This window comes from Lytechinus pictus, chromosome 10 (genome assembly GCF_037042905.1).
Source record: "Lytechinus pictus isolate F3 Inbred chromosome 10, Lp3.0, whole genome shotgun sequence".
Classification (NCBI taxonomy): Eukaryota; Metazoa; Echinodermata; class Echinoidea; order Temnopleuroida; family Toxopneustidae; genus Lytechinus; species Lytechinus pictus.
The window spans coordinates 32,123,609-32,147,502 of record NC_087254.1 but is presented as its reverse complement, the minus strand read 5'-3'; the positions used below and the strand labels follow the sequence as shown (position 1 = coordinate 32,147,502).

The following is a 23,894-nucleotide window of genomic DNA, read 5'->3' as shown; positions in this document are numbered from 1 at the left end:
TTTTAAAATATTGTATAAATATTGGCATTGCTTAACAATATTTGACTATAACATTTCGAAAGATATTTAGTCTAATGCCATTCCGTCCATCAATATTTCGTCTAACAACCATTTGGTCCGATTACCATTTTGTCCAAATATCACTTCATCTCATCACCAGTTCGTCTCATAGTCAGTTGGTCTAATATCCATTTTATTTTCATTCATTTCGCCCAATTAACACTTAGCCCAATTAGACCAAATTAGACTAAATGTCTATTGGACCAACTAATTATTAGACGAAATGGTGAGTGAACGAAATGGCAATTAGACCATGTGGATAGTGGACGAACTGATATGGTAGACCAAATGATAGTAGACGAGTTGGTAATTGGACGAATTGGCATTATGCCAATCGAAAATAAACCTGACATAATATTCTCAAAGAGAAAACAAATAACTACCTTTACTCTCCTGTCTTACATAATTTATATTTGTAATACTAAATACACCTATATCAACATTACACTGATGACATGAAGAATTGATTGACAGAAATGAAAGACAGTCATCGAAAAGGAACAGTGATATAAATTATTTAGTTCTTAACGGAAGCGTGGTTGATTTCGAAATTTTCATGACAGTGGACCGATTCGACTCATAAAATGAGACTAAAGGGAAGACATATCTACATCGCTTTACTTCACAATACCCCTATCAATGAATTGAAGAAAATTTTGTCACATTCAGTCGTCTTGATGGCTCAGTGGTAGAGCGCCCGCCTCATGAACGGGAGGTCGTGGGTTCGATCCCCACCCGAGTCAAACCAAAGACTTTAAAAATGTGAATTTCTGCCTTCTTGTCGGCACTCGACGTATGAGAATGAAGAAGGGTAAAAAATAGCACATTATATTATGTGCAGGGCCCGCTGGAAGAACAACTTACATCTGAGAGTGACTACCCTTGGTATTAAAATAATGCTGGTTATTATCATCATTATTATTATTATTATTACAAAACACTTTTTATTGCAAATTAAAAAAAAACCATAAGTTTAAAAATGCACAAATGCCGTGGACTGTCATGGGTGTTTTTATAAAGCAAAGATATTTAAATGGAAATGGAGTGTGGATTCACCCTGTTCGTTATAATCCACTGAGCAAACTTGCCAGAGAAAATCTCGCAAGATGCTACATGAAACACTCCATTCAGGGGCCATGGAACTGTTTTGTAAATAGGGGAGGAGGTGAGCCGAAGGGGGTAGTGTGACCATGCAAAAAAAAAAACATCAAAATTAGATGGTATATTTTTGCACACAGTTTTGTAAAAAAGTGGAGGCGGGGCGGTTCCGCGGCCCCTGTCCCTGGCTGCGAAATAGAGCTAAGCTATTGAAGAGGTTGGATCTGTCTGATCCATTTCCTCGGTAGGCTGTTCATCGAATAACTCGGCAAGACCTTTTATATCTTGGACTTTAGATGCTACTCCCTCTTTATCAGCAAGCCTTTGAAGGATGTCCCCTTGTTGTCTCACCATTAATTTCAGCGATGCCAACCTGTTATTGAAGAAATATAACATTGATATTTTCATCAGAATATTCAATCGTAAGCTTATCATTGGGGGAGGGGGGTGGTGGTGGGTAGGGGATAATCATTGTCGTAGATCTGATGTTTCTATATTATAATACAATAACATATTTTGGTCGAATATTCGGTCCAAAGTACACACAATACGTTTTCAATCATATTTACCCTCATAAGCTTAGTCTTCTTAAAACGCCCCATATTTCCCGCATTCTAAACTTTTGCTAAACCACCAATAATTACGAAATTCAAAGTACCCTTTGTGAACGGAACAGAAAATTGCAACCTAAAAAACATAGTCAAATTTTTTCCCTTTTTTTTTTGGGGGGGGGGTTCGAGTGAGCTAATATAGAGATATATATATATAAATCAGCTAATAAAATTCCCCCCCCCCCCAAAAAAAAAAAAAAAAAAAAAAAAATATTTATTATTATTATTATGTAATGAATGACAATGCCAGATAAGGCGACGATGTAGTTCAGAACCTGACTATTCAGAACCCGGTTCGAACCCCGGACCTCGCGATTCATAGTCCAGGGACGTCCATTGATGTGTATGTTCGCAGATTACTTACGTGAACTTTTGTCTCTGTAATTCTTCCAGCACATGTTCGGCATTTCTTGGTTCTGACTTGTCATCTAGTTCGATGAGTGCCTCGTCTTCACGTGGAAAGAACTGATTATCGAATTAACCAGAATATTCATTTAAAAAAACTGTTCAATAATATTCATTTTTCAGTTACTTTCAATTATTGCAAGACAGCCTAAATCATTTTAAATGCTATAAGGAATACGATGACGCAATCAAACTTTGGTGTGCTTTTAGGGGCGGTATCAGGACAGGGGGCGGGGGCGTAGTAGTGATAATAAAGGGGGGAATTAGAAAAATAGGGAGAGAAAATGGAAGGAAGAAGAGTATGCAAAAAATGAGAGGCATTTGCCGTGGACCCCTATGTTTCAATTAAGAAAAAAAAGTATGACATCCCCTTTAGAAACCATCCAATCAAATCAAAATACAAAATATACGAGCACCACCCCTGTTCGATCTAGTTTTGGTCTAGTTCACATTTTAAAAAAGTTTAGTTTAGATGAGTAAAAACACAAATGATTATTTCATTCATCCACGAGCGGGGAGCCGAGAATGGGGCAATTTTTATACCGAAAGAAGGGAGAATTATTTAAAAAATATATCGAGTAGAAATAATATTAAGAAAGTAATACAGTGTTAGGGAATTAATGAATGCAACTCGGAAAGAGTAACAAGTGAGGAGGGGGGGGGGAGAGAAAGAGAGGGGGTAGGCTCTCACCATTGAGGTAAATTTGTTCCGATAACGTTCCTTCTGAACTCTGATGATATATTCTGATTGATACAGAAATCGCTGAAGCCAAAGGGGACACTTGTTTTCAAGATGATAGACGTAATCGGCCTTTAGTGGAAAAAAAAAATAATTCATACCAAATTAATTAAAAATAAGATTTACTACAGAAAGCATCAACAAACAATCATTATTTTAATGATACACTGCATAAAGTTACTTGAGGTTGGCCTACATATGAACAAAGTAATTGAACTTGAGCTTGGTCGATCTAAGGTGAAAGTCGAATAGAAAATTTTAAATATCAAAATTTGTCAACGATATGTTTCTCCAAATTACGTTTGCTGGAAATTCTTCTTACCTGAACAGAATTTCTTTTGATGAATGCCTTCTTTCTGATACCTTCAATATCTCCAACAGCAATACCAATCTGGTGTAACAAAAATGCAAGAGACGATAATTAACGTATTTTAATAAGTGTTACAATAGTCATTGTAGTACTTAATCTCTATAATGTGAGAGGCACCATCTTATCAGCGTCAGATCTTCCCAGATTTTTACATCAAAGTATCTTCCCCACCCCCTCGACACTATGCCATCATCTCCTACATAAATATACCAAGTCATTAATATTTTTTTTTCATTTCGATATATAGCTGTTCTTGATTTACCCCTTTTTTTCGCTCAATAAACAGAAACGAAATTATAAAATTATGAACATGAACTGAAGGGTACATGCAACACGAACGTAATATTCACGCAACGCATTATCGTAACCTGGACGTAGCATGAACGTAACCTGAATGCAACAAGTAGGTTTACTTTATAACACCGAATGCTTACCGTGAGGTTGTTGAGAACCATGGGCATCAAGAAGATGAAGACTAGAAAGCAAAAGTATGACGTCACTTCGTATGGTGTCAGGTCGTTTTCCTCGTTGAAGATATCGTCTTTATTCATCTCGCCCAGCATCATCGTCATCGTACTCATAAATGCGAGGTCCGTGGTGGAAAATCGGTACTGCGGGAATCGGGATGGGTTTAGTGTGTTAAAGTGTACTAAATTATGTTGACCCTACAGAGCCCGTAATCCCATCGTACGTATATGTCACATTGCACGCATCCATGCGAGGAGACGATTTCAGACAATACGACTATCGTAAGATATCAAGTACTCTCTACGGTAGCGTTGCCTTTACAGTTTGCTGTAAGTCATTATCATCACCATCATCATCACAACCATCATCAATATATTCATCAGCAGCAGCAGCATTATCATCATCATAATCGTTATCATCATCATTACCATCATCATCATCAACAGCAACAATTCTTACTTGAAATTCCTTGCCCATGTGTCTCTGTCAGCCCCCCCCCCCCATATCTCTGTCTCTAAATCTTCATTTAAATATGTTTCTCTCTTAATCTGTAATCATGTCTACTCCCTTCCCTTCTCCTCTCTGATCCCCACCCCCCCCCCTCTCTCTCTCTTCTCAAACCTTGCATCCAGTCACGCTATTATTTTGAACCCGATTCATTACAACAATTGAACATTTTAAGAAGTCCACATACCTGTGTACTGAAGAGCATTCTAAATGTGAAGGTGAATGCAATGACAAACATAATGAAAACTGTCATAGCCTGTGAATTGATAGAAGAAGAGAGCGGAAAAATAAATCACAATCTCATTACTGAATCATATTTAAGTTCAGTCAAAGTTGGGGATGAAACATTATGTAAAGCATAAAATGACTGGTAAGTGCTTATGTTTCTGACCAGAACATTAGTCAAAACTAACAATCTCATTGGTTGAAATCCCCCCAATAAAAATTTTGAATGTTAACATGATTTTGGTATTCACTGTCATACTGACATTTGAAATTCGTATATTGCTTTAATTTGTATTTTTTCTTATAATGAAACCTATAATAAGCAATGTTACCCAAATTAAATTCACATCTGTACTTTCCTTTGCGATCAAAACTTTACTAAAATCACAAACTTTGATTTTTTTTATCCATTCATTTTTAAATAATCATCAATACAGGTAAAAAAAAAAAAAAAAAACTGCACGAGCTTAACATGAAATTCCTCAGTAAGCTATACGTAAATTCTTAAACTCACTCTACGGTATATTAATTCTTGTAAAGAAAAGATTTTTTATTTTATTTCTGAGAGAAAATTTTATATCTGACGTACCTTCACCAAAGATATAAGGGTTTCAATGAACATTAAAACGTAAAGCCCGGTGGTCTTGAAACTACATGGAGAGAAAATTGTTTTAACACATATGAATTCACTGGCGTTTTAAAACTTTGCATATAATTATATCCTTTGTAAACCTGATGTTTTCCCCCTTTAACCTTAATTGCAACATTGAGAAATAGGGCCTAAATAGTTTCTTCTTACTTGGCTGGGCGGAGATGTAAAATCAAAATGAACAATAAATTATAAAGGATGTATTTTTTGAAGAGAAAGAGAGAGGGGGGCATTGATCTGACTGATCAAACGAATAAACAGGCAAAAATGAGTGTGTATACACTTTGACCTTTTCCTCAGGCAGCACATGGGTTTTTTAATAGCTAGGGCGTAGGAAAGACAAGATTACCAAAACGTGATACCCCCCCCCAAAAAAAAAAGGGGGGTTGGAAAGAAAAGAAGGGGGTTGTTTATAATGACACACGACCCAGCACACCTTTTTCCTTTCATTTTCTCAACTTTCTGTTCCCTCCTCCTTTTTTTTTTTTTACATTTTCATCACTTAAAATGATATGGGCCAGTCGCCCCCTGCCTCATGAGCCCCCCCCTTATCATATTCAGAAAAAAATCATACTTCTTCATTTACTTGTGATTACCTCTTTTTTTTGAGGGGGGCATCACCTGCATCGAATTTAATGTATCATAGTCTAAATCACAAGATTACAAATTACAAATGCGTGAAAAAGACCTAATTTTTACCTTCTTAAATACATGATAAGCTTCATCCAAGACAGGAAAATGGCGACGATACCAGCATTCCAGTTATGAAAACATGGAGCACGACCCGGAGGTAAAACGAACCAAACGGCGGTTGCTAGTGTGGCCCAGTCTACCAGATTAACCATCTCCGTGAAGTACTTTAAACGCTGAAATACAGGGGGAATAGTTTCTTTTTAATTACAAAATAGGTAAATTACATAAAGAGATTTAAAAGAAACTGATGTAAAATGGTTTAATTTAAATACCAGAAAAGTAAGTTCCACAGTTTTAAACGCTGTAATAGAGAAATTAGAAATGGGTTAATCATATTACCAGATTAAAACGACAAGGTGGTTCGCGAACCACGAGTCTGATTTCGCGATCAATATGATCTTTTGACCCCTAGATGTCCTTTGACCTTATCATCCTCATGAACACACATGTGGTATTACCTTAGGATCATTAATTTGTACCCATTGTAAAACAATAATTGATGCACAAAATATTAAAGAAAATTGAACAAAAACTTTAAAAAAAGGACATGACCTCATATCATTTGACATTTTGATCCCTAGATGGGGGCGTCGTGGTCTAGTGGTTAAGACTCTCGTCTTTCCATCTGAGGGAAATGATATGGAATATATTAAAAAAAGGAACGAAGAATCAACTTCAGGTTTTTCTTTTAATTTTATTTCTTTAGTTTGTCCCTTTTTATTGGGGGGGGGGGGGGGGGCTGATGTAAGTAGTCATTGTCGTAGTAGGAGTAGCAGTAGTAGTAGTAGTAGTAGAAGCAATGGCAATCTTAGCAATATTATTATTACCAAAATGAATGCATCCAATACATTACTTACAAGAGTATACATTTCAGCAAGTTCTCCAAAAATCATTGTTACGCAGTAGACTAGAATGGCGTATCCAGTATAGAACGGTGCGGGGTTAACGTACCATAGAGAATTGGACTGTAAGAGATAATGAACCAAAAAAAAATCATTATCCGATTATTTATTCATCTGTTGATTATTGAAATATTTTTTTTTTCTCTTTTTTTTCTTTCTTTCTCTCTTTCTTTCATCCCTTTCTTTCATTCATCATCCATCCATCCATCCATCCCCTCCAACCTTATACTTACCCCAGCTCCGTTAAAGAAAGTGTCCTTTAGTTCAGGATTTAGTGACAGGTTATAGGATGGACATTTCAACAATACATTGTTAACCTCATCCCAATATGCTTCATCCGGTGGCACGGATGCTAGGGTGATGTGTGTTGTTAAGCACGCTGTAAACGCCACATAGAATAGCAGATCGATGTAGAAAAAGACCCTTGCAAACCGATTCCTGAAACAATAGATTTAATGAAACTATTATCATTTGTGGTGTGAAAAATTCTTCTTAAGAAGGAATATTGGCGGTGGAGAAGTAGGAGGAGGGGGTGGTGAGAAGGGGGGGGGGGTACATCATGCTGGCCAGTTTGATTCCAATTTGTAACATGCATCAGCATTAATGGGTGTAGAAGCCTTCTAAAGATTGACGAAACATTAACGCGATGAATGAAATGAATGATTTGTTATTCATGTATCACGTTCACGAGTAAACAGCATGGCACAATCAGACAGAGAGGGAGAGAGAGGAGAGATAGAGAGAGAGAGGGGGGGCGGGGGGGGGGTAGAGAGAATGGGGGGGGGTTAAGGGGTTAACATTCAATTCAAATTCGAAGCACTTACCATTTCCTCTTCAAAACGCTCTGAGATAATTCATGAGCTAGCAGTTTTTCCCGTCCATACTGACACATCGTCTGAAATATAATCAAGTTTAGCAACAAACACAAAAAATGAAGCATTCAAATTTTATAAAAATTATTAAAACGTCAAAGGTTGTCAAATTAAAACAAAATGATTTTCATTAATATATTCTACTCTCACCTCACAATAAAACCAAGTGATACCTGGGTAGAGAAAGAAACAAATATAAAAACACAAAAGGACCGTCTCGATTATTGGCGGAGACATTTTACATCCTGCATGAATCTTGGTATTTTTCTTCCAGAGACTACACCCTTCCCCGTTAAAATCATAACAAGAAGATGAAAATATTGGTGGAGAAGAATAATCATGAAAATGAGGGTGAAACGGAGAGGAAACAGAAGGGGACGAAGGAGAAGACGAAATGAGAAAACGTAAAAGATGAGAAGAGGATAAAGAAAAAGAAGCAGAAGAAGAAAAAAAATGAAGAAGAGGAAGAGGAGGAGGAAGAAGAAGAAGAAGAAAGGAAGAGGAGGAGGTGGAGGAGAAAAAGAAGAAGTAGACAAAAAAGGTTTAAGAAAGATGATGAATAGGAAAGAGAAGTCTGCAATCCGATCACTCACCCTGATAGCGAAGTATCGATATCCATTAGCTCTTGTCGATTCATCGTCTGGTCCAGGGTCGATGTATTGATATTCATACTTTACCTATCGAGATAAGATAATTTTTTATTTTATTTACAATTATGTTTAAAGAAAAACATCATTCATATTGTCGTTATTATTGTTATTATCGTTATTATCGTTATCATCATGAGTATCATTATTATTGATTGATATGGCATTAATTACTTTAAACAAGTATGATTATTATCATTATACATGTTATAATTACAGATAGTATTACTAGTAGTAGTAGTATTAGTATTAGTAGTAGTAGTAGTAGTATAGTAGTGGTGGTAGAATTAGAAGTTGTTGTTATACTTTTAGATGTACACTATAGCAGCAGCAGCAGCAGTAGCAGCAGTAGTAGTAGTAGTAGTAGCAGCAGCAGCAGCAGCAGCAGTAGTAGTAGTAGTAGTAGTAGTAGTAGTAGTAGTAGTAGTAGTAGTAGTAGTAGTAGTAGTAGTAGTAGTAGTAGTAGTGGTATTAGTAGTAGTAGTACTAGTAGTAGTATAGTACTAAAGTTGTGTGGTGAATGGGCTCCCCTGGAAAACGATGAGAAATGAATCAATTGATTAATCGATAAATAGATTTATAATAGATAAATAGATGAATGAATAAATATCAATTGATTCAAAATATATCTGTAATCATTGTAAATTCACATGTGTTTATGTTATTTCCTTACGTCATAGGATGTAATATGTTGTTCGGTATATGTCTTATGGACACATCGGTCCATGACTAGGAGGGCGACGTCGGGAAGCTTTTCGATCAGCGCCTTCATGGGCGAGATCATCAATTCGTCCTTACTCTGCATCGCGATTCTCCAGCTGGCAAAATGAAATAAAAATGCAATTAAAAAAAAATAATCAATCAGACCCTTTTCAGTTTGAGTGCTTGAATTTTTGTTTCATAGAAAACGAGTAAGTTTTTATTTATGATTTGATCATTTCATTGCTTACTGGTGGTTTGATTTTGGTCCTTTTGTCCCTAAATAATCGTATAAGCGAGGGAGAGGTTTGATTTTCTTTAGGTTGGTCCAGCGTAGCATGATCACCCCGACATATAGAAAATATTTCTCTACATACACCTGACTTGCGCCAATTTCTTTCTGAGTCTATGGGAGCATAATCATGAAACAAAATAGTCGGCGATTTTCACTGAATTTTCATTCTAAGCTACTGAAATTCATGCACATGATTGTCTCAGTCACTAGCGTACCTACGAGGGGGGCAGGGGGGGCAGTCTGCCCCCCCCCCCCTGACGAGCCACACGCAACCCTTGCAAATGACGTATCCCTGCCCTCCCTGACGAGCTTGAAAGACCTTTTTTGCCCCCCCTGACGAGCTTGAAGACCTTTATTTTTTTTTTGCTTGTCAAATTTTTTGGCGGTCGGTTTTGCCCCCCTGTGGAAAATCTTAGGTAATCCACTGGTCTCAGTGCTAATCTGTTGATGAAAATCATTAACAAGATGCTTGAAGAACACTCCCATATCTACTATTCAATCTAGTCTTAAAACTGGAAAATGTTGGTGAGGAATATTAAGAAGACTATTTCAGTATTTTAACATCTACTATAGATGAATAGTTCCAATATCAGTATCTATCATCTTATATCTTTGTGATTTGTTAAATTATCCTACATGCAATTTGCTTTTAATTCATCGGTGGTTTTCTATTTTTCATATCATATTTACTCTGTGTATAGGCTTACGCGTTTATGTTATTTTGTATTTCGTTTTTTCCATCCATTAACTGACATGAGTTATTATCAAACTCTTCAACTTATATTTGTTTATGTATATCTATAACGCTTGATTAGAAACAATGTGTATTTAGTACTTTAGAAATGTTGCAAATCATTATTATTATTATTATTATTCTCATTGTTATTATTATTATTATTATTACTATTATTATCAATATTATGTCTCCAGTTATTCAACACTCACTCTCTACTTTTGATGATAGCAGCAGCAATCTCTCCATGATCAGCATCAATGGCTAGCTCTAGAGGAGTGAAACCTTCGTTGTTCGATGCTGATTGGTCAGCTCCGGCTCGGATTAGAAGGTTGGCTGGTCCGATGTGACCACCATCTACGCTCAGGTGAAGAGCGGAGTTCTGCTTAACGATGGAATAAGGCAAGATGGTGGTTATACTTGATGTTCTGGAGTTTGTCACCTATACTTTTAATCTTTATTGGACCGTTCTATCCTGGTACGATTTTGGATCTTAAAAAGGCCAAACTATTTATCCATTTGAACCATTTTCACATCACAATCGATTAAATCCATTCAAAATATTACAAATAAAGGTCAACTATATAAAGGAAGTATTTTCATATTTAGTGGTATCGTAAAAGCGGAGAGTGTAAATATACGGCAAGCCATAACTTATATATTTCTTTTCTTTAGGTGAAACTTCAATTCCGTTTGTTATAATAGAAAAACGAAAAGAATTTAGAAAAAATAAATTTTAAAGATTTTTTGGGGGGAATAATTTAGAAAACCTTTAAAATTAGAAAAATTTATTTTCAATAAAATAATTATATTCCAAACAACAATATACAGGTAACTATTATCCGTATTCAAATTACTGCCATATATTATTTATATTATCAACATAAACATGAGCATTGAGAGAAAGTATATATTAAATATTTCATACCTTATATTTGTCCAAGGCGTGTATATCGCAGTTATGTTCGATCAGTATACTCATAGTTTCCACGTGGTTATTCATTGCTGCTAACATTAAGGCAGTCCTATGATCGTCATTTCTATAATAAATCAATGAAATGAAATTGAATAAGATTTCAATTTTAAATATTGTACTCCAGTAATTTTGAACACAAAACATCGTACTACTGATATATACGGTGTGTCATGACCGGATCCAGCTGGATAAGTCAGACCCCCCCCCCCCCCAAAAAAAAAAAGAGACACTTTCTGACAGAATATGTAGTGAAGCCGATGAAGTAAAAATTATAACTTTGCGGCAAAAAACATGTATGCAGCTTAATGTGATTAAAAGTAGATCCTGCTAAATATGCAATTTTCTTCTCAGAACTAGGTGTTTCCCTAAACGTCTTGCTTGTTTTTGTTATAGATACTGATCTTTGATATAACCATCTACGTTAGATGTTAACATACTGAATGTTTCTCCATAAACTATTCCGAGAAAAAAAATGATGAAAATAATGTAAAGAGAAATGTAGATCTGTATCTCTAGAGATCTGTATTTGATATTCAACCCAATGCATTCGATATTTTATCCATCAAAAGTAGATATGAGTGACTCATCACGCCATTGTCTTTCCATAGCTGAAGGACTCCTGCTGAGTAGACGAAAACAATGTCATCATAGAGGCTCCAATGAATAGTAAATTGACACCTTCCTTGTCCTGTTTTTCCGATTGAGCAAAAGAAAGCCATTTAAATTATTCAAAATCATTATTTATTTTTCAACAACTGATAATCTTAAAAAAAAACAAGAGAGAGAGAGATCCTAGATGATAATCCTTACACGCTCGTAATATCTGCCCCGATCTTAAGAAGTGTTTTGACAAGATCCCTGTGCCCATGGTAACAGGCTATAAGTAACGGTGTCATTCCATCTTGGTCTTCATCATTTAAGAGCAATGGTGTCTGGTGGAGTAGCTCCTCAACACAAGATAAATAACCGGCTCTGTAAAAAAAGAGAGAATATAAACCACCATCAATATCACCAATACTAACACCATCAAATACTAACACCACCAATAAAACAATATTGTTATGGTTGTCGCCATCACCATCACCAGTATCATCTATATCACTACCACCACCACCAATATCATCATCACCGTCGACATCATCATCATCATCATCATCATCATCAACATCATCATCACCACCACCACTACCACCACCACCACCATCTCGCCATCACCTCCCCACCATCACTAACACCATTACCACCACCATCGTCATCATCATCAACACTACCATCACCACTATCATCAACACTACCATCACTACTATCATCATCACTATCATCATTATCGTCATTACCATCATCTTCATTATTTGGTTTGCATTGTCTGTCAATCAAAACAATCTGCCTTTTAGATCCATGGCTGTGACAATAAAGACCGTCATCATCATGGTCTCTCCATCATCATCTTTAGCATCATCATCATCATTATCGGGATCATAGTTTTATTGACTTACTGAGCAGCGATATGGACCGGTGTTTTCTCTGTCATGTCTCTCACTTCACCCTTGACCTCATACTGGATCAACTTTTTGATCATCTAAACATAAAAAACACCCAAGTTATTCACCTAACGTTTATTGTATATACATAGTGTCACATCGGAAATCTATTTACATCTCATCCAGATGTTATACTCCATCTGCTATACAACACTTCATTCCCTTTATAAATCCCGGAATATACTGCTAAAATTCTTGAATTCATTTTATTCAATCATTTATTAATTCCACGTAGGATGTCATGATAACAAGGATATAATAGAAAACATTAAAAAGTGTTAACCCAGTATAACGATTCGACCGATAACTCAAGGTTTAGATATTCTACCAAAGGCTCTCCTCATTGGATGTCAATTGTTTCAAATACTTACTGTCAAGTATACCCCAAACAGCAAGGTAATTGAAAAATAACTAGAGATACATATAAATCAAACACACAGAACATTAAAATTGGGTGTAATTATGTAACATAAGATAGCTATATTCGGAAGTTTTTATATAAAAAAACCAGCCTAACGGGTGATATGCAAAATGAGAGCACCGATGGTGCATGTCACACATAATAAATATATAGACTGCTTTCAATTCCATTTGTCGTTGGGGTGGGCAAAGGCTTTAATTGATTTTTTTCACAGTAATACTTATTACGAATGATCATTACTTATCTCATCTCCATCTTTTAACCCAAACACTATTATGAGTGACGGCAATAAAGATAATGTCCCAATAACGATACCTCGACATTTCCCGCCTCTGCCGCGTAATGTAGAGCCGTCTGCTCGTAGATGTCTGTAATTTCTAACAGCCGATAACCGCCATTTTTTAGCAAGAACTCGACGAAGCCCAGATGGTCCGTCTCGGCGGCCCAGTGTAAGGGAGACTTGCGATGCATGTCAAACACTGCAAATATGAAATCTGCTTGTCATTCTTCAATATTCTTAAATCTCAAAGGATAACTTGAAATAAATTCGTCAACACGAAGTAAAACAGAAAATATGGTGGTCTTCTCTAATCCCCACGCAAGGAAACCTAATTTATCAGAGTTGGCAACACGACTAGTAACAAAGGAATATCATTTCTGACAATTCAGTAATTAATATTAGAAGGAATTTGTATTTAATCATGTTCATGTATTCCCTGCTTTCATATTTCAGATAATCCTAATTTTTCAACATTATGAATAAACTGGTCAACTGTCTGCAGCCAATGATCAGTTTCAGCTTCCAATTTTCGGAAGTGTGAAATCCAGAATAAAAGATGAAAACATCGGCAGTCTTTTCCTTTCCTTGCTCTCAAATCCAAGATAAAGCCTATACATTTCCAATGTATTCTACCCTTTTGTGGTAAAACCTAAAGAAAATACATTATTACGATTGATGCTATTCTCAGAAGGACTTTAAAATCTGCCGCTTTGCCGAAGAATTTTCACTCGTGTTTGCCACCTTTACAAACACGAGTGAAAATTATTCGGCAAAGCGGTTCTCGACGCATGTTTCGTTTGATTTGTTTCGCAAAGAAATAATTTCGTTGGCATGTTGTTTCCGATGCGCCATTTGATTACTGGGGAGAGTTTACTCAACATTTGTCATGTGACTTGTATTGTTACTATGACAACTGTCGGATAAAACATCCGACAAGTCCTTTCATTGAAACGCTTCCCAGAACTTCTCACAGATAAATGAATGAAACACATTAATAGGACTCTGTTACAATGACAATGTTTTTATGTTGCTTTTGTTGATGTTGATATTGCGTTCTTCTCAATTATTGAAGTATTCTCATCTTACCGAAAATATCAGCTCCTCGTGAAAGCAGCAATTCACCGGCCGGAGTATGGCCCTTACAGGCAGCGCAGAGAAGCGGTGTAAAACCAATGTTATCAATTTCATTGATCATTGCACCTTCGTGTATCAACAGAGCCATGGTCTCCACTTGGTTGTAAAACGTTGCCCTGGTGAAAATATAAGATAAAAGTTAAATTTTTTTGGTGAAAAACTTGCCGTGGTAAAGATTCAAAGGAAAGATGCATGAAGCCGAGCGATTGATTGATAGTCCATGTTTGATTATCAAACGAAAATTTTAAGAGGGAAAATAATAGACTTTAATTGTAACAAGGCAATCGTCTTGACTCCATTTGCAAGATGTCGCCGTGCTACATTTTTCAAGCCATGGTGAACATTAAGTCTGGACAGAGATATATGTCACCCCTTTTAAATTTTAAAGGAAATAGACGATTCGTGGAGAAGAAAATATTCAGAGAAAACAAAAATAATCATAGACTTATGACAAAAAAATCATCCAGTTCGAAATAAATACAAATTATGTGTCTAAGCTTATGGATGTTGAACGAAAATCAATTTCTTTCTTAAAAAATAGATATTTGAATAGTCGTACCGATGAAGAGGTGTCATGCCTTCGTCATCTTTCATGTCGATTTCAGCCCCGTTCTGAATCAAATGTAAAGCTACACCAGTCGATCCGTTGATCGCTGCTATGTGAAGGGGGCCCATGCCGTTCTTCTTGACGAGATTTGGGCTCATTCGATAGCCGAACAAACGCTGAATAACCTACGTAATAAAATGTTATTTCAACAATACAAATCAGTTACGTATTGATTATGATAATGAAATAAACTAAAGGAAGGCAGAAAAAGAGGGAATTCAGAAAATGGCGGGTGGGAGGGGTGTGCTAGAAACAATTCTTATTCCACATAGCCACACTGTAAAAACTGTGGTGTTAAAACTGACACCAGTTGGTGTTAATAGAGGATCACACCCCGAGGTGTTAAAATTACACCCTAGAGATTGAACATAACACCAAAGAGTGTAAATGTAACAACCAAAGGTGTTGTAATAACACCTATAGGTGTTAAACTAACACCATCAATTTAACACCGGAGTAAAATGACTGGTGTGGTCCTCTATGTACACCGGTTAACACCATAGTTTTTGCTGTGCATAATCTGCAAGGGTTTTTTCAAGAGACTTATCCTCCTATCTATCTAGATCCCACGCAGCTTCGGAGCTGGCAGTGGGATGATGGTGATAATAATGGTGGTGGTAATAATGATGAGGATGATGATGGCGACGATGGTGATGATGGTGATAATGATTATATTGATGGTAATGACGATGATCATAATGATGTTAATGACGATGATACTGGAGTTGTATATGGTGGTTATGATATTTATGATGGTAATAATTCCCATTCTGGTTATGATCATGGTGAAGATAATGACAAATCAAAATAAAGACAGAAACCAAATTTTCCTTGCTCATATTGCGTCTTGATTGGTTTCATAGACAATAGAATCTCCGGCAGGCGGTTAGAAGGCAGCGCGATTGTGTGGAGATATTTTTGTAATATTTCAATTTTTTTTTATCCAGATACAATCAGTTCAAATATCATCTATATCTCACCTCTGATCGTCGCTTGGAGACGGCGAGATGAAGACACGTATTACCATCTATGTCTTCATCGTTGATGTATGCTTCGATACTAAGACCAATTTGGTGCGCTGAGAGAGAGAGGGGAGGGGGAGGGAGAGAGGGGAAAGAAAGAGAGGGAGAGAGAGAGGGGGATGGGGTAAGAATAAAAATGATCATAACATTTTGTAATTCCATCATCGTTATCATCGTCATCAGATATCGTCATCGCCGCGAGAATTCGCCATTGCTAAAGAGGGGTTGTATTTTTTCTCCTTATTCATCACATGCCATATTTGATCAAAAGTATGAGTGGGGCGGATGCCCCTTTCTTCATTTTTTTATTTCCAGTGGTTGACATACTTTGAATCTTCACACCTCCTTCTTTGGAACAAACTGTATATGCCTCTAAAATCATGCAAATTGTCATCATAGTGGTGTACTAAAACCAGAATAAACACAGAACATCAGATTGATTACATGTCAGACGTACCTCTCTCAAGGAACATATCTACCAAAGTGACATGTCCACTCACAACAGCTTTCATTAGTGGCGTCATACTATTCACGTCCTTCGCTCTGATATCGGCTCCATGTTTGACCTACAATAATTACATGTATTTATATATTAGTTAGATAAGAAAAGAAACTATAGTTATAATCATGAAGCTATTAATAGCTTCATGTTATAATCATGACTAATATGATACCATTTCAAATAAGAGGCACTCTGTCTCAATTTTTTTTCAGAATTACCTGATTAATCTTTGCTCTTAGCGGAACTTGCCAAGATTCATGCCGAAGGCTATTATTTTTCTCCAACATTGATTTATATTCCCCTCAATAATTCCCGAAAGAAGTTTTCTTTTGATAATATGATATTATCCCATATATACGACAACATTAATCTAAGCAAGATAGTAACATAGACATATAAAAATAATAGTAATAATAATGATAATGATAATAATAATGATAATAATAATACCCTTGTTTATTCTTCTTCTCGGGTGAACGGTATTTTGTGTTTTGATGTGTACTTGAACCATGATGTATGCACAAGAACTAAGATATCTTCACAATCTATATTTCCTTACCAATAGTTTACAGACAGCTACATTCCCGCTCATCGCACCTGCATGAAGAGCTGTAGCATTTTCCGCGTCTCTGGCATGTACATCAGCCCTCCCTAGTGTTAACAAGATCTGATAGAGACAATGAAACATACAAAGACAAGAAGAATTATGATGATTGATAGCTGGGTCTAAAAATTAAGAATTGAGGTAAGTGAGAGGAGATTGTGTAAAGAACGAAGGTGATACATTGAAATAGCTTCACATTTTATCAGCTGAGTCAATTACTCCAGGCTCTGACTACAATATTAAAATATTCAATCCGATTCAATAAATTCATTATCATGAAGAGGTCAACTAGTATCATGCGACATTGCATTTTCAATCCTTAATTATGATGCCTTCTTAGGTAAGAATAGCCTTTACCTAATATTTTATCAAAGATGAGATAATCAATTCCAAGGCAATTTACCAATGAATCAATCTCAACAATCTTATGATGATCGGATGACGCAGCCGCAAGCCCCTACGATTTGTCTTCTTTACTCTTCTATAAAATGTATGAAATTGCAGTATCAAAACTTTTTGAGGGTGGGGCAGCTCTGTAACTTTCATAAAATCAAATTGTCTCAAAATCCTTACATTTGTGATTTCTTCATGTCCTCGTCGAGCACTGATATGAAGCGGTGTTAGACCAGTCGAGGTCTTTCGATCGACGTCGGCACACCGTGCGAGAAGGACGTGGGCGACATTGACGCTGTTCATCCGCGCAGCAGCGTGAAGGGGCGTGGCTTTGATGTCGAGGTCGAGTACGTCGACGTCTTCGAGGAAGGAAATGATATGTGTTATGTGTTTGTTACGGGTTCACATTGATAATCTAGAATTTTACAATTATTCGTCTACGTGACTTGAAAAAGAAATGGAATACGATATTGCTATCCTAATTACGGGATGAAAAAAAATAACCATAAATCAATCAAAGATCGGGAATATTCTTACAAGGTATTACAGGCTTTAATTGATTTCCATTTGAAAAAAAGAAACTATTATATTCTTTACTGCCAAATTGGTCAAACCTTTTCCAGTAAAGTACGTATTGGCAAACTGGGCAAAAAATATTCAGTATGTAACAACATAGTTACAAAGTTCTTTAGAATGATTTCTGTTCTTTTTCATATTTTTGTGTAAAAAAATCCAGTGAACTTTTCGTTATAAAGTATTGTTATGTTCCATCGTCATAATATCTTGAATTCATGATCGTTGACATTATGTATAGAGTTGTTTTCCATTATGGTCAAATGAAATCAAACCAATCCAAAAGTTCTGACTGGACTATATAGCCACCCCGGACATAGGTCGGCTTCACATTTTGATCCCTACCTGCACCTCGTCGTAGAAGTTCTCTGGCGATGAAATCTCTATCTTGAATCGAAGCATAGTGAAGGAGGGCTAGGTTACTTTTATCCAGTTTATTCAGATTAAATGAACTGTTTTCAGTCAAGAGATTCTTCATATTCTCCATGTCACCCCTTCTTACAGCCTGTTACCATTTTATGGTAATTTCGAAACAGAAATAGAAAAAAATTTGTTTTATGCATATAAGTATTTGAGGATAATTCAAATAAAACAGAATGGTCTCAGATAATTCGATAAATTGCCCTAAATGCCTATTTTCAATTTCCTTCAGTTTCTATATCCAATAAAATAGAAAGTAAAAAGTAAAAGTGCGATAAACAGCGATACACTGCAGTACTTCAACATCAAGAATTCACCGTAATTCCCTCCCTCTCACCGTTGTAGGGGGCTGGAAACTGGCCTTTTGATAAATTATTGATGTATATACTGATGATAATACCCCCCCCCCACACACACACATGGCGTTATCTGCAGGGTAAAAATTGATACCCTATACAAATGTATTCATGGGGTGAAGAAATTACACCCTTTAACCAGCAAATCTCGGCGCATGGTGCTAAAAAGTGCCTATTCCCCCCCCCCCCAAAAAAAAAAAAGGACGTCCACGATGCCGTGTATTGTGCTGACCCCTTTTGACGATTTGGGGTTTGTTTTGTTCTAGGTTTTCTTTTCCTGGACACTTGTGTGCAGATGTTAGGTGTGAACGACCTATTTGGTTAATACGTGTTATGATGTTTCATGAGTCATTATAAGATCTTAATCAGTGGATGTTAATGCAGGCGCAGATCCATGGGGGTCGAGTGGCCTTGCCCCCCCCCCCTCCAAGAGATAGAGAGAGAGAGAGAGAGAGAGAGAGGGGAGACGAAAGTTAAGAGGAAAGCGGACCGAGGAAACAAAATGAAGAGAGGAAAAAGAAAGAAAAATAAAAAAGAGAATGAAGAAGTCATTTCGAAACTCACCCTTTCCGGATGCGTTATGCCATAGCCCTCTTCGCCACCAAAATCTACTCTCATGATTTCAAATTTGCCCCCCCCCCCATGAAACCTTCGATCCGCCCCTAGAAGTAACTTCTTGAGCATGAGTGCATGATATTGACAAGGATGACGTAGGAAGGGAAAAGGCAGAAAATTCGTCCAACAAAATACGTGCTGTTTATGAGAATAGCAGACGGCGATTTTTTTTTTTAGGATGAAGTTTTGAAGTGAAAAATTTAATTCAAAGATAGTTGAACAAAATTTACTTGCAAGTGCGCTGGAAGCAATTCGTTTTTTTTTTTTGGGGGGGGGGGAGTGAGCTCTTGTAAAAAAATCTCCGACAGCACCTTTAAGGCTGTACGCAAATTCTTTCTTGGGATAGGGTGAGCCGTGTAATATTTTCGAAGAACCTCAAAAGCAAGGGAGCGAATCGAGTGAACTTGTCACAGTGGCGCTTTTGTCATTTTTTTGGGGGGCGGGAACTGCCCCTTCTCCTACTAACGCAGGGTATGGCTATGAAGGTGACCCTAATAAAATGGTGAAAATGCGTTTTGCCCACACTTTTTTGGCAGGGAGGCAACCTTGGTGGCAACTGTCTCCGACTCCCGCCCACTCCCGGTGCCCCTGTGTTTGGTTGTCTTAGGTTAATAAAATGCATGGGCTGGTAATTTACATAAAAGTATACATGTATGTAAATTACATCGGCTAAACAAGGTAAAAGGCAAATAGAATCTTACATCGACCAAGTTGGACATGAGTATCGGTGACGTCACCCGTCCAAGCTTATTCCTCCTCTTCTTCTTCGGGAATTTCGCCTTAACGTTTCCAAGGAAACCATTCTTAACATTCCTCTCCTCATCCTTCTCCAACTCGGTGTCGAGAAACGACAATTTGCTATTCACGAAATTGGCATGGTCAGGTTCGATAACCAACTCCTCTTCGTGATCGCGAGGTGTTTTCCCTTGGTCATCAGTATCCAAATCGAAAGCGACTTTCCGTGGCTTCCCATGAAAGCTACTGAGCTCATTCATGTCGTTCGACGATGTCGAACTCTTTCCGCAGACGCTCTCGTCTTCGACTGGTTCAAGCTGAAGACCATGCTTGCTGAACCGTACTTTGTTGGACGTCGACATCAGAGTCGACACTGATCTTTCGTCATCATCCAAGGCATTCAACGTTCTTGGAAGTATTGACGGTCCTCCGGGTGAAGTCGACATCGATGTCATTTCGAAAGCAGGATTGGAGAGCTCGCCTGAATCTTGGTCATCATCGCCTGATTGCACGTTGTTAACAGTCGATTTGTCGTCATCGTGGTTTTGGTTCCACATTCTATTATTGCAGACTGTGGCTATCGTTAATGAAAAATGATAAAAAGGTGGACAAATGTGATTTAAGATTATTAAAAAGGAAAAGAACGAGAGAGAATTGTCCATGTCACATCTGCGTACAATAATAATATGGAGACCGTGACTTTTCGTCTATTGCTCCACGCCTTTGAAACTACCTCCCTTTATGGAATGACTAAAAACTCACTTATTTTCAGCAGGTATGTATAGTTATTTACTTAACTGAATGAGCATGCACCTATGAATGTTTTAAACATAAATATGGCGCAATATAAATGTTGTGGATCATCATCATCATCACCATCTTTATCATCATCAACAACATCATCATCATCATCATCATCATCAATATCATCATCATCACCATCATCATCAATATCATCATCATCATCATCATAATCATCATCATCAACATCATCTTCATCGTCATCATTATCTTTATCATCATCAATAACAACAACATCATCATCATCACCATCATCATCATCATCATCACCACCATCACCACCACCATCACCACCGCCACCACCATTATCATCATCATCGTTGGGAGGTTTCTTAGAGTAAACTATAAATTGTGGTCTTTCGAGCAAGTATACTAGGGACATACACGACACTATATCATTTTAATTCAATGACGAGTTGCCGATGCAGGATTGCAGTGTCCCCTATAATTTATCAAGTATTGCAGAAATATTGCAGAAAAAATGATGCAAGACTAAAAACAGAGAGGTATGTGTTGTGTAACTCTAAAATACATCTATTAGACAATAATTGAAGAAAAAAAATCGTAATCTTTGTTCGTCTTGCTCCCAAAATTCTCTGGCGCTGATCGTGGTCGAGTTTGCAATTAGAGCTATCTCCTCTTCTTTTATTAGTTTGCTTTTCCATCCTTCCTATGTATAATATAATCATATGAATCGATACATTTTCAACATTCTAAAAAATGCTCTATGAGGGTAATTATGTGTTCAACCAATATTGGGCATTTCTTTTGGGCATTTTTATATATCCAGTGTAATGAAAATTTTGCCCATTCTAAAGTAATTGCTGCTTATTTTTTAACCTTACTGGACAATATGCTTCCTGCATTGGGTAAAATACTGCCCCAGATTGGTTGGACACATAATTACCCTCATGCTGGTTAAAATTTTCTCCAATATTTTTTAACAATGACTGACATAATGTGACCTTTTCGTACATTTGATGTGATTTTAGTGAAAATACTGGTAATGCATCAGCAACATAACTGTCATGGTAGAGAGCACTATCTTAGGCATGATATGTAAATAAAAAATAATCTCATCATAAACAAAAACAAATTCCAATAGGATGAGCATTTTCATACAGGAATGAATAAGTCAAAGCAGCACATAGTTTTCATTACGAACTCAACTAATCTGAATCTTCATTAACCCACATACGTATAGTTTTCAAACACAAAACAATACAAATACTATTTTACCTGATATATTTTGCAGACTGTCTGTGGATGATTGTTGACGGCTGTGATGTCTAAGCACAAATTGATTTTCAATTGAGGAATGTGGATGGTTATCACAAAACATTCGTCTCAAACATTCAATTACCTCCGAAATAGATGAATAAAGAAAACGATTTTGATTTTAATAGGCGGCCTATCAACTCCGGATTTTTATGCCGAAAACAAAAGTGTGGTCCAAATTTCGTCTGACGCTCAATTAAAACCCATTCCCAAATGATTAAAATCTTTGTTAATAATCAAAATCTTGGGCATGGTTCTCTTTGCACATGAGCTTATCCTGTTGCGTATACGATTAATCAACCAAGCTTTCGAACTAGATTATTACATAATCTAAGTTTGTTCTGTGATTGGTTGTATATTTATTCATCAATGGACGAGAACACTAATAAACTTCTTCAAACAACTTGACCCATTTTTGCGATGAAAATGTACCAAGGTTCACCCATCACTAGACTATCACTTATCCCGGTCACTTATGTCGGGGATATAGGCCTACGATCTCAAGGTTGCTGCTTTGTCGGGCTTGCAAATCAAAATATATTCCTGGGCTTCTTTGCCATATTTGCCATAGAAACGGGCATGCAGATTTTATAATTTTTGTTTGCGACGAAATGGAAGAAAATAATAATTTAAAAGCACTATGAACAGTTCATAGTGGTTTTAAAAGTCACGTAAAATCCCACGTGGATAGAAGTCATTGGTATTTGTTTGGAGAGTTATAAATACACAGTTTGCCTGACGTGGTGCCAATAAAGAGGTCACAGCATGGCGCGTTACCTAGAGGTGACGCATATTTCCCCCTAACTATTGATATGAAAGAAAAAAAACACAGTCAAAGTGATCGAAGAAAGTGGGGGGGGGGGGGGGGGCTGCCCCTTCCCTTTGTGGTATCTCCCATGCACCTAACAAGCTAAACCAGAGAACACCCAACCCCCTCAACTCCATGGTTCCGATTTCTCTCATAGTAAAGAGCGACCTCCAGTGTCTCAAAGTTGCTCAATGGAAGAGAACAAAAATCATGATATGAGATATATACTAATATATTTCTATGACAAAAACTTATCTTTTTTTCTTGTCACGATCAGAGACCATAGCAACTCTATGTCAGTGAAAGGAGGGGGGGGGGCTGTAAATTCTTCAAGAATATTCGAGTGAATAACTGAAGCGACTGAACTTAATCTTAATTGGCCTGTATCAATTATTGTTGACGATTTCCATATTTGAAATTTCAATATCTGATTCTCACTCACTTGAAACTCTGTGAGATATTTGCTATTGAAAAAAAAAATTATGAAAAATACCCCCCTCTGCTGTGTACGAACACGGAAAACCTGTTTAGGGGTGGGGGTGGTCAGAAACGTCATCCTCGACAAAATTAGCTTATTTTCTATATAATCTCTTTGTGCCACGCAGGCCTATATAGATAGAATTAAGACATGATCGAAATAATTTAATTCCTTGAGATGACAACAGATTTTTATTTTAAAAAGGTAAAAAAAAAGTTGCTCTCTCGATCAGGACTTAAAAGATTTTTTTTCACAGACGTCATGTTGTGCTCCCTCAAATTTGTTGTCTCATTACGTGGCCAGGGTTCACATTTAAAGTCACCATCCAGACCATCGATCCAAAAGAGTCCAGGGCTCGAACTTGGAACCTTTGCATC

The 23,894-nt window shown here is 36.9% G+C and overlaps 1 protein-coding gene and 1 non-coding gene across 2 annotated transcripts; one reads left to right on the top strand and one right to left on the bottom strand.

The window, feature by feature from the left end:
* LOC129269485 (transient receptor potential cation channel subfamily A member 1-like) lies at positions 1-22,465 on the bottom strand. Its single transcript, XM_054906992.2, has 27 exons — positions 22,193-22,465; positions 20,119-20,729; positions 18,372-18,531; positions 17,634-17,812; positions 17,016-17,123; positions 16,412-16,520; positions 15,913-16,010; positions 14,885-15,057; positions 14,278-14,441; positions 13,227-13,390; positions 12,446-12,528; positions 11,760-11,921; positions 10,902-11,013; positions 10,186-10,355; positions 8,920-9,064; positions 8,193-8,276; positions 7,552-7,622; positions 6,961-7,165; positions 6,683-6,790; positions 5,832-5,998; positions 5,073-5,133; positions 4,446-4,514; positions 3,718-3,894; positions 3,236-3,304; positions 2,866-2,985; positions 2,134-2,234; positions 1-1,531 (listed from the first exon to the last, which is right to left on the bottom strand). Exons 1-27 carry the CDS (start codon positions 22,293-22,295, stop codon positions 1,360-1,362), a joined length of 3,945 nt encoding a protein of 1,314 aa, XP_054762967.2. The 5' UTR covers positions 22,296-22,465; the 3' UTR covers positions 1-1,359.
* TRNAM-CAU (transfer RNA methionine (anticodon CAU)) lies at positions 732-803 on the top strand. The gene has a single exon. It is a non-coding gene; the product is annotated as a tRNA-Met (tRNA).
* Positions 22,466-23,894: the final 1,429 nt, after the last annotated feature.

Bases quoted from the DNA above. Each gene is read 5' to 3' on its own strand.
- LOC129269485 (XM_054906992.2), bottom strand. From the start codon at position 22,295: ATGTTTTGTGATAACCATCCACATTCCTCAATTGAAAATCAATTTGTG. The intron at 16,011-16,411 runs GTACGTCTGACA...TCTCTCTCTCAG, and splicing joins AGATATGTTCCTTGAGAGAG to CGCACCAAATTGGTCTTAGT. The intron at 2,986-3,235 runs GTAAGAAGAATT...TTTCCACTAAAG, and splicing joins TCAAAAGAAATTCTGTTCAG to GCCGATTACGTCTATCATCT.